General features: G+C 55.2%; 1 protein-coding gene across 3 annotated transcripts in view; it reads right to left on the bottom strand.

Moving 5' to 3' along the window:
* PAX7 (paired box 7) overlaps nt 1-15,347 on the bottom strand; it is a 98,235-nt gene that overhangs the window by 80,925 nt on the left and 1,963 nt on the right. The window contains exons 2-4 of one of the 3 annotated variants that reach the window (XM_073233298.1): nt 14,084-14,319; nt 13,377-13,506; nt 12,305-12,439 (exon numbers count right to left, since the gene is read on the bottom strand). In XM_073233298.1, coding sequence (XP_073089399.1) covers nt 12,305-12,439; nt 13,377-13,506; nt 14,084-14,319 — 501 coding nt within the window. The remainder of the gene's footprint in view (nt 1-12,304; nt 12,440-13,376; nt 13,507-14,083; nt 14,320-15,347) is intronic. The other 2 variants (XM_017642937.3, XM_073233299.1) reach the window with 2 other exon arrangements.

The following is a 15,347-nucleotide window of genomic DNA, read 5'->3' as shown; positions in this document are numbered from 1 at the left end:
AGAAGAGAAGCCGCCTCTCCCTACCTTCTTGTGCTAATCTTCTCTCTGAGCCTCAGTTTCCCCCTCTGTGAAATGAAAATTTACAAGCATGTATCACATTAGTTACATTATGACTGCCATATTGAGATGGGAAAGGGCCATTTCCCACACCCTCACCCCATGCCTTCTGAATTCCTAGAAGTAGACTTCAACCAGCTTATTTTGCTCCTCTCCTTGCGTAACTGCCAGCCAACCAGGGTTACTTTTCCCTCCCTTGGGCTCACTCATGCCACGCCCTGTGGGTCTCAGCTTTTCCATCTGCAAAATAACCAGATGGCCTCGAAGCCTTGCTCAACTCTGACTCACCCTTTGGAAAAGGCCTGGAGAGGAGCCAGCTATAGGCTCAGCACCCGGGGCACCAGGTGGGAGGTCCTGGAGCGGCCACTTTTCCCTCTCCTCCCTCTCAGCCTGTGGCAGTCCCACCGCCACCCCACAAACATCTCTGCACTCACCCTCTGCTCTCCATCCTCTCCTGCTCCTCTGTCACAGCATTAACCTCCTGGCCTCTCCACACCTTCTGGTACATTTCTGCTTAGTCCATCACTCCCCTGCCCAAATCCCCTCTTTGGCTCCCTGCTGGTCTCAGAATAAGTCCCAACTCCGTAAATCAGCCTTGAGGAGCCCAGGACCTGGACTCTAGGGGTATCACCCCCAGCAGATGCCACGGAAATAGGGCTTAATGAAGAGCTGTGAGATGAACAGATGAAACACTCAGTTGCCTTCAAAGAGTTTCCAGGGCATTCTGGTCGGGGCCTAGACCCACCCTGTTTCAAGGGGCTGTGGGACAGCTATGGATGGGGGCCTGTGCCACATTCTCTCACCTGCCTCCTGGAGAATGTTTCTACCTTCTCCCTGGATCACCCAATAGTGCTCACCGCCACCTCCCCACCCTGCCAGCCAGAGCCACCTAGCTTCTCTCTGGGAGACGACACAGCTCACCAGGGAAGGGAAGTCCCTCCCCACATCTGACTGTGTCTGTTGGTCCCCAAGAACTTACTGTTTGTTTCTGCCCCTTCCTCTGACCTCCTGTTGAATGAGGAGCTGCTCACAGGGGCCTGCTTATTTCTTTTAGATACAGAAGGACACTATTCATTTGCACATGGCTTGAGCACCTGCCCCTAGCCCAGCCCAGCCCAAATATGATGCCCACTTAAATGTTTACAGCCCCTATTATCTCTGAAATCCTGGGGGGTGGCCTCTGGATTGAAAGAGGCCTTGGAAGAGAAGAGGAGGTGAACAGATAGAAAGTTAGTATTTATTCAGCCTCCCCATTTGCCCCGTGCCTTACATAAGTATATGGTCCACTCTTCCCAAGACACTCTGCAGTTGTCATCCATGGGACCATTTTGCGGATGGGGACACTGAGGTTCTGGGTCAAAGTTACTCAGATCTTTCAGGCTTGGGGGGGCGGCTCCTCTTCCGCTTTACTGACCCTCCACTCTAGAACATTTCAGAGGAAAGGCCTGTGCCCACCAGACATCACTGATTACAGGAGGCAGCTGGGGATGACTTTTGGGGACCTCGGGACCCAACTTGCTGGGTTCACCCAACCCAAGTGCAGTGTCCAAACCACGCAGCACTTAGAGACTGATACACCTGCGCCAGCACCGCACAGTCACCTAAGTTGTGACTTCCTATTTTCCCTCAAGAAAGCCGCTACCCCAGGCGGACACGCAGCGGGCCTAGCTAGCTCTTCCGCTCCGCCACTCCCAGCAACACTCAGCGCTCGAGGCCTTCCACCCGGCCTGGCTCCCCTCGCCCGGAGCTCGGGTTTTGTTGTGGGGTTTTGTGCGTCCCGTTTTGTTCGTCTCCGCGCCCCTTTCCGAGCGGGGCCGGCCCTGCCCCCGCCCCGTGCGCCCCCCTCCCTTGCTCCCAGCGTGCCCGCTCTTGACTTCATCCACTAAGTCAATAGCCCGGCGCGGGCGGCCCGCTCCCCCGCTCCCGCCGCCCCCCGGTTTTCTTCTAGGGATAATGGGGGCTCTTTGTGGCCTAATCAGCCTCCTGAGGGGCCAGGAGGCCGGGAGCGCTTCCCCCGCGGCCGTCGGTGAAAATGAAAGCGGGATTAGGCCGGGCCTAGGCCCACACCATAGTAAAGCGCCACCAGGCATTCGCCCCTTCAAAGCCCCTTTCGGGGGTTTGGTTACTTTATTTCTAAAGTTGTTTGTATTTCTAAAGTGGCCATTGAGGCGCGAGCGGGGACTGCGCGGAGGGGACGGCCAGGGGGAGGGGGAGAAGCTCGTGGAGCCTCCCTCTCTCCCTCCTTGGACCCGATGACCGACATGCTGAGCTTTCCTGGGGCTTATTTCCTCCTGCCCCCGGAGGGAGAGAGGAGCTCTAATCCCCACTCATCCGATAGGGAAACTGAGGCTCGGGCCGTGGAAGCCACGGAGGCAAGACCCCACACCAGAAGACAGGCTCCAGGAGTCCAAGCCGACCCCGCAGCCGAGAAGTAGGGATTTTTTTTGGGGGGGGGGATGGCCCAAAGGAACACGGACAGCGGTGCTGGCCCTGGCACACAGCTCAGAGAGCACCAGCTATACCTGGGGTCGCCTGTACAGGCCCTGGGAGGGAAAGTCCCAACCCGAACAGTCTGACCCCCCAAGGGAGGGAGGTTCAGCTCCGTTTATTAAAGGAAGTTGCAGAGCCTCTTTTTTTAGGGTTCACTCCCACCATCTCCAATAAATCCCAGAAATGCCTGCACAGTAACTCAGAATCTTCCCCCATCGCCAAAGATGGGGGAGAGGGGCAGAGGTTTTGAATTTGGGTGCTTGCCGGAAGCTAGAGGGAAGATAATAGAGGAAGGTGTATAGACGGGGGTGGCGAGGGGCAAAAGGCGGCTGAAGAGTAATAGGGTTTCTCCTAGCTGCGCCCCTTCTCTCACACACGGACTTTGTAATTTCTTTTTGTCTATCGGGACTTTTAGACTCCCGGAGAGTGAGTCGGAGCTGCAGATGGCCAGGCGAGGAGGGAAACCGTAAGGATGAGGGGCGGGAGCGGTCCTCGGTGCAAAGTCGGAGGCTGGGGAAGCTCCAGTTTGGGCGTCCTGGGGCTGCACCAGCAGCGGGAGTTGGGTCTGTGGTTACAAGACAGCACTGGAGATAGGCGCTTCTGCAGGCTTCCGCTGGGAATGAAAAAGTTCCAGAAGGTTCCTTAGGTCTCCTCATGACCCCTACTAACCCCGGAGATGTCACTCTGGATAAGAACTCGGGCTTGTATATCTCATTTTCATGTTTATGCAGCCCAGATAAATCCGGTGAGGACTCTAGGACAAATTTTTAAGGAATCGGAGGGTTGCCCCCAGGTCCTATAATCGCCACGCAGAAGTATATATACACACCACCCGAACACATACACCCCACAAAAATTTGCCCGCACACTGCCTTCTCCTCCCTTTCCCCAGTCACCTAGAGACCCGCGCCTGGAGCTCGAACCCGCGGCCGGCGGTAGTGGTCCTTCTCCACCTGCCACCGCGCAGAGGCTTGGAACCCTGGGGAGGGCTCCGCGGAAAGGCGGCCGCCCACTCGGCTGGGTCTGGGTCCCGTGGAAAAGACCCCAGAAAAGTTCAGGGTGGAGTTTTCCAAGCTACTTCTCTCGCGCTGGACGCCCCACCCCTTTTTCTGTCCCGGTCCGGAGGCCTCTTTGATCTTCGGTGTTTTTTTTTTTCGGGCGTCAAACAAAGAGCGCAGTGAAGGCGAGAGGCTCGGAGCCCCGCAGCCGCTCCTCCCTCCTCCTCTGGCTCGAACCCGTGGAGTTTCGAGGCCCTGGCCGACGCCTGACTGCCGAGGTCAGGTTGGGGGCTGCCTGCCAAATTCAGTCCGGGCCCCAAACACATCCTGCTGTTGTGCTCACACACAAGCCTGCACAAACACACACACAAACCCGCTCCCTGCCCCCCCAAACACACACAACATTCACCAACACCCAGACGCACACAGGCAGCCTGGCAAGGAGGCAAGCAGGCGGAGATCCAGGTAAACAGGCACACAAACTCCCGCACTGAGGCATGTCTGTTTATCCTGGTCTTGTTTATTTTCTGTCTCCACCACCTGACTCAGAACTCCATGAAGGCAGGAGCCTTTTGATGTCTCCGGTATTCCTGAGCACTTAACACTGGGGCACGTAGTAGGTGCTCAGCAAATTTTCACAGAATGAATGAATAAATTCACCAACTGAAAAAAAAATACTGTCCTTTTTCTTTTTTTTGTTGGACAAAAGGGGAGCACAGCATCCGTGCTTATTTCTGCACATAACGACCCTTCCCACAACTGAATGTGGGGGGCGGGGGTGCAGTGTGGGCTCTGCCTGTTTGGGAAAGGGACAGAGGTAGGAATGAGCAAGAACCAGGCAGAAGGCAGGCTAACAGCCTCATCCCCACCCCTTCCATCTCTTCATCCTGGGCTCCTGCTTCCAGAATCAGATGCTCCCTAGGGATTACTGGAGTCCCCAGGAAACAAGCATACGTGAAGGTCTTAATGGGGTGTGGCCTCTAGAGGCCCAGAAATCTTTTCATACTGTCTGCAAATTCTGCCTGTATGAACCTGTGTGACTATCGGGTTTCTTAGGTTTTGTCAGAGTTTTCTCAGGTTTTATTCTCAAAGGGGTCCAGTTCTCTGGTTTTTTCATGGGAGGACCCTGAGACCCAGAGAGGTTGGGCGGGTTGTCCAAGATTTCAAGCCAGGGAGCTGGTGGCAGGGTGGACGCTAGAAGCCTTGCTTCCTGGGCAGGAGGTGGGAATCCAGCACTAGGCCATTGGGAACTGGTGGGTGTGAACTGGATCCAGAGCAGCATGAAGCTTTCAGCTCCCCCAATGTTACTCGCTCTGCACTCTGCGGCGTCCGAAGTCGGGGACTGGGGACGGTGGTCTGCCGCACCATCCCTTCCCAAAGCCGAGAACTTAGAGGGCGGCTGCTAAAAGCCGGAGGGCGGCGAGCCTCACTCTCCTGGCAGTGAAACCCCGACTGGCCTGTTCATTTAGCGACGCGCTGACTAGGGGCTCCACGCCCCCCTTGCTCCGAGTCCCGACTGGGAGAGGCGCGCGCCCGGCCCCTTCCCAGTGCACCGGGTCGGGGCGCGAAGCCCGGACCCCCGCCTCCGGGTCGGCCTCCCGCCTGTCCCGCCGGCCTGAATCGCTCGCCTCTAATTAAGTGGCGGGATCGCAGCGAGCCGCCCGGTCGCGCTGTAATATGATGAACTGCCTTTGTGCCAGTGTCACCAAAAGCGCTTCTGATAAGGGGAAGCCGCCGAGGATCAAAAGGCCGACAGCAGCTCGCCCGCCTCCCGCCGCCGCCTTCGGCTTTGCGCGCTCGCCCTCTCCGCCCGCGCTGTCCCTAGGTCCTGGGGTGTCTCCTGATCTGCCCGCCCCAGGCCAGCCTTTCGGTGACTCCGCGTCTCCTCTTTGTTTTTCTTCCTGCTGCTCCGCGCGTCCCTCGGTCCCTACGCGTTCTCCCCAAACGCCCTAGGCAGGTTCTCTTGTACCGCGCGCTCTTTCACACTCCGAATTTCCTTTTGGGCGCTCTCTCCTGATGCTTTCCTCCTCTTTTCTGTTTCTCCGTCGTCCCCTCGGGCTGTCTCTCCGGCCTCTGCCTACCCCTTCCTTGGTCTTGACCCGGGCTCAGGCCCAGCTCACCCCTAGGGCCCCCGGGCGACCAAATCTGGAAAGGTCCATTAGCTGACCCGCAGTCTCGGGGAAATGGGGCCAATCCATCCTCAGCCAACTTGCAGAGCTGCACGGTCCCTTGCTACCCACCCTCTCGCTCAGCTGCCGAACAGAGGGCCGGGCAGGAGCTCGGGGTGCCCTGGCACGCCCTCGGGGCCTCTTCGGAGCACGACCTGGGGACGCACACAACTTCCCCTCGTCTCTCCCGAGGCTGCCCTACCCAAAACGCTTTCCTCTCTCCCGGGGCTGAAGTTCCGAGGCAGCCGACCCTTCTTCGGCATTCCCTTCCCTAAACCCCTTCCTTCGGCCCCCGCCTCCCCTTTGCCCTCGACCCCATTCTTCCTCCTCGATGCCCCTCCCCATCGCGGACTCGTAGCCGTCCCCCGACCCCCGCGCTCTCTCTCCGGACTCCCCTCCAACCCCCACCCCCGCAACACACTCTGTTTGAAGTTTTGGAGAGATGTATCTACTAATGGCGAAGTTTCCCCCTTAGGTCACCGTTCTGCCTTGATTCGATTTGGGAAGGCGAGTTCCCTCCCTCCCCCTGCCCGAACCCCAGCCGGGGCCGATTGCTCCAGAGTAGGTCAGAAAGCGCTGACCCCATTTCCACCTTTTCCTCTTTCGGCGAGAGTTGGGGGAAGGGGAAAAGAAGAGGGAAGCAAAAAACTGAGGGGGCCATCCCAGCCTTTCGATCCTCTCTTATCCCCAACTGGGCTTCCTAATTACCTCGTTAGTCTAGAGTGGGAGAGGGGGAAGAGCTTTTTCTGGAATTCCTGGAATGTGCCCCCCCCTTAGTCATGGCCTTCAAGGCTCCAAAGTCCCCGGAGAACCTCTCCTTTGGGGTTTCTCTTCTCTGATCTTAATAGCAGGAAGGCCTGCCCTCACCAGGCACTGTATCTTCCGCGGTGTGAGTACTGGCTTTAGACTATGGACTTCCGGGGCCAGAACCTGAGGTCATGTACACTTCATGTTTATATCCTCGGGTGCCCATTTGGAATGAAGCCTCAACTTTGCTGAAGATGGTAACAAGGAACTCCAATCGGGGCAACCTTGAAGGAAATCTAATTTACTCAGCCCTCTTTCCCTATATAAAAATGTTTTGTATAATATTATATAAAATGCAGTGTGTGACAACTATCATTTTCAGAAAAACATTCTAAAAAAAAAAAAAAGCCCAAGTAATCACCTTACTGCTTTACTACTACTGTTATATGTGCTTTTAAATCCTCCCATGTAAATTCTACTGAAAAATTTGGAGAGCTGTGAAAGGGGAGGGGGCGGCGGGGGTGGGGGGAGGTTAATCCGGGTTTAACGCTGCGATGCCGTCTTAGGACCAGGGTTAGTCTGATTGCGTTATCTCTTCCCAACATTTGAGACGCCCATATTTCACCCAGCCAAATAGCTCGAAGAACAGCACAGATGGCTGCCGTGGTCGCGCCTCAGGAAAATGTGTTATTAATATCTAAATAACTTCCCAATACTGTCTGGTAAATCTCTCCTCCACCATTCCAAATGATGAATTCGTTTGAAGTCTTCCCCCAGCCTCATCTTTTCAATGTCTCTCTCTTCTCTCTTCTTAGCCAGGCTTATTTTCAAACTGGTAAATATCTAATTCCTTTCACGGCTGTGCCGCACACACGAGTCTTTTAGGTACAAACGCCTGGAAACAGCCGGTGTGCGGCGGTGCGTGCCCGGAGGGGAACAGAAAACCCGCGCGCCCTCGCAGCGGGGGATCCACCCTGTTCAGGGGACTGGAGCCGCGCGCGAACCTGTCTGGGGGCCGAGCCCCTCCCTCGCGCGCCCCGGGGACCCGCTCCCGGTTCCCTATCGAGTCCCAAGGACACTCCCAGCCCCGCCGCCCTAAAAGCATCCCTTCCGCAGCCCGCGTCCGCCCGCCCCGCCCCCAGCCTTCCAACCGCTTCTTTCGCTCTCTGGGGCGGATAATTACCCTCCGCTCGCCTGTTCTCCCTTGTTTAAAGTTTGTTTTCTAAATGTCTTCTATTAGATTATGTTCGTTCATTCCCCCTCCAACCTTATCTCCTTCTGTCTCTTCTCTCCTTGCCCGTCACACTCGATTTAGGCACGAGTTTATCTGGCACCCAGTTTGTCGACTTTGTTTATTTACCGCGGGTTCTGGGGCCGCGAGCGCGCGAGCGCTAGTGTTTGCCTTTGTAATAAGTTATCTCATTGTTGTTCTTCGCTCCCTCCTGCCCCTCTCCCTTCTTCGGTTGGGGGAATGGAGGGAAGAAAGGGGAAGTCTCAGCCCAGGATGGGCTCGCCCCCACGCCAGGATCTACTCCTGCACACCCCCGTCTCCATTCACCCCATCCCCCAGTGCATAGCGGAGCCCTCGCCCCCTCCCACTCTCCCTCTGAATATCCACCGCCGAGCGCTGCCTAAAGCCGGCGAATTGCCTGACACCCTCCCATCTTCCTCCGAGCCCCCATTATGCGAAGCTGATCCCACTCTGAACAGCCTCAAATCCCGCCTGGACTCTGTTTGATTAGATTGCCAACCCAGGGTAATCCTTTGATTTGGTGGAGTGTCAATTACCTTTCTCTAAACACACATTTACAGAGGAGGGAACTTGTTGGTTTAAATCAATGCAGATTGTTTCTTGATAAATGGACTATCTCGGTCCCCACCCTCGCTCTCCCAAGGCCCTACTCCCTTTGCGCCTCCTCCCCTTCCCAGTTCTCGCCTACCCGGTAAACAATGCCCCTTCCAGGTGTGAAGCCGGAAAAAAAAAAAACCGGAGTGGACTGAGGGCAACCAGCCCCCCTTCCCCTATTCATTCGCTCCCCCGGAGCCTAATTAAATTTGGCAGGTCCTTGTACACACAATCAAAACAGCTTCCTCCAGTGTAGCAAACGACCGAAAACCGCATTAGCAGCTATCGCCGCTGCCAAATTAAATTGTTTCCCACCTCCTTTTACAAGTGTCTAGAACCGACACTTCAGGCTCTCCCCTCCTTTCCCATCCTTCTCCGTCATTTCCCACTCCACACCTGTAAATTTGCTCCTTTAAAAATAAATGGAGGAAAAAGGCAAACACAAACCTGTCTTGCACAAACTCCCTCCATCCCCCCGCCTCGGCTGGTCTTGCATACCCGGGAAGTCAGTAAATTCTCATATGGACTCTTGACACCAGCACTTTTCTCCCCAGAGGAAAACGCACACTCTTCTTTTTAATCTTGTGACATTTTTATTTATTTCATATTAATCATGACCCTGCTGGGCTTTCTCTCCTAGAGACCAAACCTGGAGCCCCAGGTCTGATCTGGTCAGTTTCAGCCTAAATTTGAGCATTGTCAAATACAGGAAGCTTTGGTGTTCTTATTGTTTATTACTGTTGTGATCGATTTTTTAAAATTATTGCTAATTTTTTTTCACTCACTTCCTCAGCTCCCACAGAGGAATGGGTTTGACTCTTTGCAAACCCCTATCAAATTTCCCACAAGAGACTCCCTAGGCTCAGGCTGGGAAAATCTTTTTCTTTTCCCAGTTAGGTCTTCCTGCCTGTCTCTCCTCCCATCCCGAGAAGGAGCGAGGAGAATCCAAGGGGAGGAGAGCGAGGAACTGCCCATTTCCTTCTCCAGGTGAGCAGAGAATGGCCAGAGTGGTCTGTCCACAGTGGTCTGAGAATTCCCACCACCAACAATCCTAATAACTCAGTCCTTAACAAGGATAAGAGAGAAAAAAATATGAACAGCCTCATGAATATCAGCCCAAGGGGAGCAGGAGTGAGCTGTTCAGAGATGAAAGTGCACAGAAATAAAAGCTCAATTTAATCTGCTTTAAAACCCTTCAACTTAACGTTTGTGCTTCAAACTCTGAGAGTGAGAACTGATTGCGGATAAATAGTTTCTTACCATGCCTGGAAGCTATTACACCCTTCTCCAACACAGTTTCCTATTCAGCAGTCCCAGTTTTCATTACCAGCTCTAATAAGTCTTAACATTATTAAATGCCAAGCGGACGATAGGGAAAAACGGACTCAGGGAGGGATCTCTCTTTAGCGCTTAGAAAGGAGAGCTGTTAAACCCCTTCTTCGGAGGCTCCCTGCCATGAGAGGGGCAAGCCCCAGAGAACACATTTGTCAAGAGCAAGAAGCCAAAACAAAGTTTGTGGGTGTGCAACCTGCCCCTGCTCTGCCCTATGGGGCTTATCTCTGCTTCTCCCCACCTGGCTGGCTTGGGTGGAGATTGGGAGGTGTTTCACCTTTAACTTGGTCACAAAACTGATGTCTGGGGCCTGGGAGAGAGATGAGAGTTCCCAGGGTTGCTGACTGGAGAGCTGATTTAATTTGTCCACAGATGGATAGATAACCCTCGCTCATTCCCTCTGTCATATTGCCTTTCGCATCCATCTACAGCCACACTGCACATCCACGCAGAATCCCACTCGCACAGAATACAACCCTTGGCCCTCTGATCCAAAGACTTGTGGGCAAACAGCCCAGCCGAGAAACACATGTACTTATGGCCACCCAGCAGTCACAGTATCCAACATGCTCACTTGTCACTCAAAAGCCAGGGGACTTTCATTCTATTTCTGCAACTCCTCTCCAGACTTGGTGCCTATGCTCTCAGCCTCGGTGCCTATGCTCTCAGCCTCCCACCTGTGACTGCCAGGCTCCTCATTAAACCCCTGGAGACTTGTAGCTTCCTGGTTCTGCTGCAGCAAAAACCTCCATCCAGCGAAGGTGCCTCTTGGCTGGGTTTGTAAGCCCTGACTAGCACTGGAAGCCCTGAATCCCCTCGGGTCAAAGGGATCCCCAAACCACACAATCGATCTTTGTGTCCTCTTACTTTCCTTTCCTTCTTTGCCAGAATACATTTATCTATTGTGCACAGTCACTGACTGAATTGGACAAACCCCTGCCACACACACACACACATACACACACACACCTGCGGATAAAACCAAACCTTCTGCTTCTCCTGGGGTACCTCTCAGAAGTGGTGTCTGCTTGCAGTATTTGGCAGAAGGTTATTCAAGTTCTGTGTCCCCCCCCCCCATCCCACAGAGTCCCAACTAAGTCTCCTTCCACTGTGAACTGGATCCCCCTACAGAAGTCCCAGGGCTCTGGGTTGCCTCAGCTGAGCCAGGGGCTACCTGGCAGCTCTGGCTGCTTCCCTCTTCAGACCGGAGGCCCCTCAGCTGGCCCGGCACAGCGGGGTGCCCAGCACAGCTCACTCCCTTTCTTCCCTGGCCCTTTTGTCCCTGGCGGGACTGGGCTCCACTTGGGGCCCTGCGCGTTAATCACCCGCCCTTTCCCCAGCTCTAGCTGCTCTCACAGGGAGCTGCCCATGCCCCTCCTCCATCCTTCTACCTCCAACCAAGCCTACGGGGGCTGGGCCTCCCTGGGAGTTGTCTCTGGAAGCGGGCTTTGTCTGTGAAGTTCATCTTCAAGGTTGGGAGAGACTAACGAAAGCTGGTGAGACCTGGGCTAGATGTTCTGGGGAGGCATGAAGAGGGGGTGCCTCAGAAACCTCTGGAAGGAAACGCCAACAAAACGTGTTCTTCGCAAGTTTCCAGGTTCAAGGCGCTCCCCGACTATTTCCAAAGTCACCGTTTTGCCAGGTTCTCGTAGCCACTGACTTTCCTGTCTGCCTTATGCCTCCCTGCCCGTGGGTTTGGGGGCTTGCTTCTTGCCCTGTCTTGTCTTTGGACTCTGGATCTCCCGTTTCTATTTCTCCCCACCCCGACTTAACGCACACTTACCAAGTCTCACAGAGACTTTCCAGGGGTGGGGGTACAATAAGGAAGGACTTTCCCTTCTCCTGAAACTTCCCCGCTAATAAACAAAAGCACAACCCCTTTCCCCGGGCGTGCAGGCGCTTGAAAGATAAATGCTTTTTCTAGATGACGGTGAGAAAAAACAGGGCGTTGGGGCTCAGACTTCAGCTGGCTCGGCAGCCGCGCAAAGTGGGGAGCCGGCGGGCAGAGACCGAATATCTCACCCCCTCGGATCCTCCTACCCTGGGCAGCTGGAAACTTGCCCTCAACTCCCGGCCCCGCTGGAGGAAAGCACCTTTGCACCCATCTACCCCTCGACTCCACAACATCTCAGTTCGGGCACTGCGAAGCGGGGCTGAGTTAGGAGGCGGCCCACGCGGCCCTCGCTAATTTTTATTGATTGCAGCGGTCAGTCAACTGTCAGGCGGGGTTTCAAGGGACCGTTTAGAGAGCGTGTGCGGGTCTGGTTAACAAATTCATTTAGGGAGCCGCCCGCCAGCTCCTCCTTCCTCGCCCCCCTCCTCCATGCCCAAATTTCCTATAAATAATAGATCCACCCGGGACCGGCAGCCAAAACGCCAGCCCCGGAGGACACACGCGCCGGAGTCCTTGGCTAGGCTGCGCGCGCCGGGGTTGCACAGTTAGCGGCGCAAGCAACTCTAACCTGCAGCTGGGCTCGACGCCCCGGCGGAGGGCATACCGAGGGGGCGCTCTCCGCAAAACCGAGAGGCCCCGGCTGCCGCGGACGCTGCAGTTCTCCCGCTAAAGTTGTGTTCGCCATCCTTGGGCGGCGGAAGCGAATCCCTAGCCAGCACGTTAGCACGTCCGGGAACGCGGGCTCGGGGTCCGGCCCGGGAAGTTTCCCTACCTTTGTCGCCCAGGATACCATCGATGCTGTGTTTGGCCTTCTTCTCGCCATCATCGTCCTTCTTGTCCACTTCCTCCTCCTCCTCTTTCTTCCCGAACTTGATTCTGAGCACGCGGCTAATCGAACTCACTAAACCTCAGAAATTCAAAGGCAAAAGAGTGGGTATAAGTTGTTGGGGCAGGGAATGCGCAGCGGAGCTTGGGCCCCTGGGAGAGTCAGGAAACCCCTTTGGCCCAACACCAGCGAGGGCCTTCACACCCACTGCCGCTCCACATTTAAGTATTAACACCTGTTCCAGGCGCAGTAAACCAGGTAGGGAAGCTGACTCACACCTGGGGCACTCACCCTGGTGGCAAGACTGTGGCCGAGGAATCCACCTGGTGCATTCTTACATGCAACCTTGCACACACGTATGCCTTACACTCTCACACACCTGAGGTGCACACACACCACTTCCCCAGGACCTCCCTGGATGCCCTCTAGTCTCTGAAGCTGCCATCGCCCCATCAGTGTGTGTCCCAGCCCGGCAAGCCTGAATGCCACCAACACAGGCACTCTGACACCCGCCGGCCCCGCCCCAGGCCACTTTCCCAACATGGGCAGCATGGTGCAGGGCCTCCGCATTAGAACATACTGGGGGCGGATGACAGCAACAGAATAGAAATAGTGACTTGGGGAAGGGGTCCAGGGAGCCCATGGAGATCAGCCCTCCTAGGACGCCCTACTTCTCTAGGTCACTTCTCTGACAAAGCACCCAGGGAACTGCTTTCACCACCCAGCCTTAGAGAAGAACTTATTGCCCCTTCCTTCTTCTCTCCCTTCTTCCTCCATTCTTTCTTCCTTCTGGCCCTCCCCTCTCTTCACTTTCTCTTTCCTTTCCTTCTTCCTTCCTTCCATCTTCCTTTTGGTTTTTGTTCCTTCCTCTGCACTCTCACCCACTCTTCTCCCAACTTTTCTCCCAATTCCCTGGCATCCATCACCTCCCCTCCGCTCCTGCCCTCGGCCCCACCCAGCCTGAGGGCACTGGCTGGCTCTGGGCAGGCAGGCTCCGCTGGCCCAGCTGCCTTCTCACCTGAGGGCACAGTGCTGCGGTCACAGTGCCCATCCTTCAGCAGTCGGTCTCGGATCTCCCAGCTGAACATGCCTGGGTTTTCCCTCTTGTACTCCTCGATCTTTTTCTCCACATCCGGAGTCGCCACCTGCTTCAGGGATGGAGGTGGGAGAGTAGGAATGGAAAGGTGGGGTGGGGAGGAGGGAAATACTTTTAATATCAACCTCCCAAGAGCCCCAGGCCAGCCTGGTGACCCTGGTCACCATGTCCCCCTTCTGAGATTGACTTTAGTCTTTCAAGAAACCTGTTCCTGGCTCCCAGGAAGGCGGCTGGGGTGGGGTGGGGGTCGGGTAGTGATAGGTAATAAAATAGAAACTTAAGTACAACCCCTAGGAGTCCAGCTTCCCCATCAACCATTAGTATTTCAGGCAAGGCTGAGAGGAGATTTTCTCTTGTCTGGGCTGGTGACAGGGGTTGGGACAGATATAGGGACAACCCAGGAAGCCCTCAAAGTCTTGGACAACCTGGACCTCAGTTATCCCCATCCCTGGGAAATTCAAATAATGGAGGAATTAAATGGAAGTGGGGACACTCTCCTACTGTACTTTCCATAGGAAGCATATAGACACCCCAGTGCTACTGGATAACACAAGGTAGTGAGAGGGGCTACAGTCAGGACCCCCAAACCTGGGAAGGCCAACTGCCAGCTCTGCAGCAAAGACACTCACTCTGGGCTTGCTGCCGCCGATGGCCCCAGGCCGGATGGACCCGGTCTCCTGGTAGCGGCAGAGAATCTTGGAGACACAACCATGGGAGACACGCAGCTGGCGGGAGATGACACAGGGCCGGATGCCGTGGTGGGCCATCTCCACTATCTTGTGGCGGATGTGGTTAGGCAGGGGTCGCCCGTTGATGAAGACCCCACCAAGCTGGTTGACCCGGCCTTGGCCAAGTGGGGTGGACACTGAAGAAGGGAGGGGAGATGAGGAAAGAGGTGGGCACAGGGTGAGGATGAAGAAGGGACACTGAGTGTACCCCTCGATCCCAATTTTGTTTGAGCCCCAAGACCACTGACAGCAGATCTTTGAGTTGCCCACACATGGAGCTGCGGCAGTTTAGAGGTCAGGATAAACGGTCTGGAAGCTAAGGGAGGATCCTGCGGGGACAGAGAGAGGAGTTACCGCTGGTTGGTAGAGTCCCTCAGATGCTATGTGCCCCATTCCTGCCACACTGTGAGTAATGCAGACCGACCTCCGAATGCCTCTGAGAAGGGGAGGGACAGAGGCGGGAGGGTCTGTGGAGCCTGGGGGACTCTGGGACCAATGGCTCTCCGTGCCCCAGGCTGCCTGCCTCTTAGAGCTGCCGAAGCAGGTGAGATGTGGACCATCTAGTCAGTTCCATGGGCCAAGTGACCAAGACTGATCCATTTTATTGGGGGCTAGAAAGGGCTGGTAGGTGGCTAGTACTTACAGCCCTGACTGGTTTAGCAGAACTTCCTATCTATAACTGAACAGCCAAGGGACAGGTGACATAATGCTGCTGGCTGCTGCCTCTGGAAACACCTGGCTGTCCCTCGAAGGACTCCTCTAGCTTCCAACCTCTTTCAAAGTTCTAATTTCGTTTTGGAACGATTTGGGGGTATGCTCTGTTGTTAGCAAACTCCAAATCAAATACTTATTGGCCTCAGAAATCCATGAGCTGTCCCTGCAGGGTCTGAGAGGTTGGCACACAGATGGACCCGAGCCCCAGAGTCTGGGTGACTTCGGGAACCAGGAAGACGGTCACCCCTGGTGTACGCTGAGGAGGAGGGAACGCCTGGGAAGCCTTAATGCAAAGTCTACACAATTTCCTCACAGAAGGCTGGGGGACACCCGGTGCACTAATCCGGCCTCGATCCCCCCAATTTAGGGACTCAGCGGCTGCGGAGATCTGGCAGATTAGAACGATTTCACAGCCTCCGGAGTGGAGGGAGCCGACGTATAATTGGAAGGG

Source organism: Manis javanica, chromosome 4 (genome assembly GCF_040802235.1).
Source record: "Manis javanica isolate MJ-LG chromosome 4, MJ_LKY, whole genome shotgun sequence".
In the NCBI taxonomy this organism is placed as follows: domain Eukaryota; kingdom Metazoa; phylum Chordata; class Mammalia; order Pholidota; family Manidae; genus Manis; species Manis javanica.
Note: the sequence above shows the minus strand (reverse complement) of the source record. Positions and strands in the feature narration are given on the sequence as shown.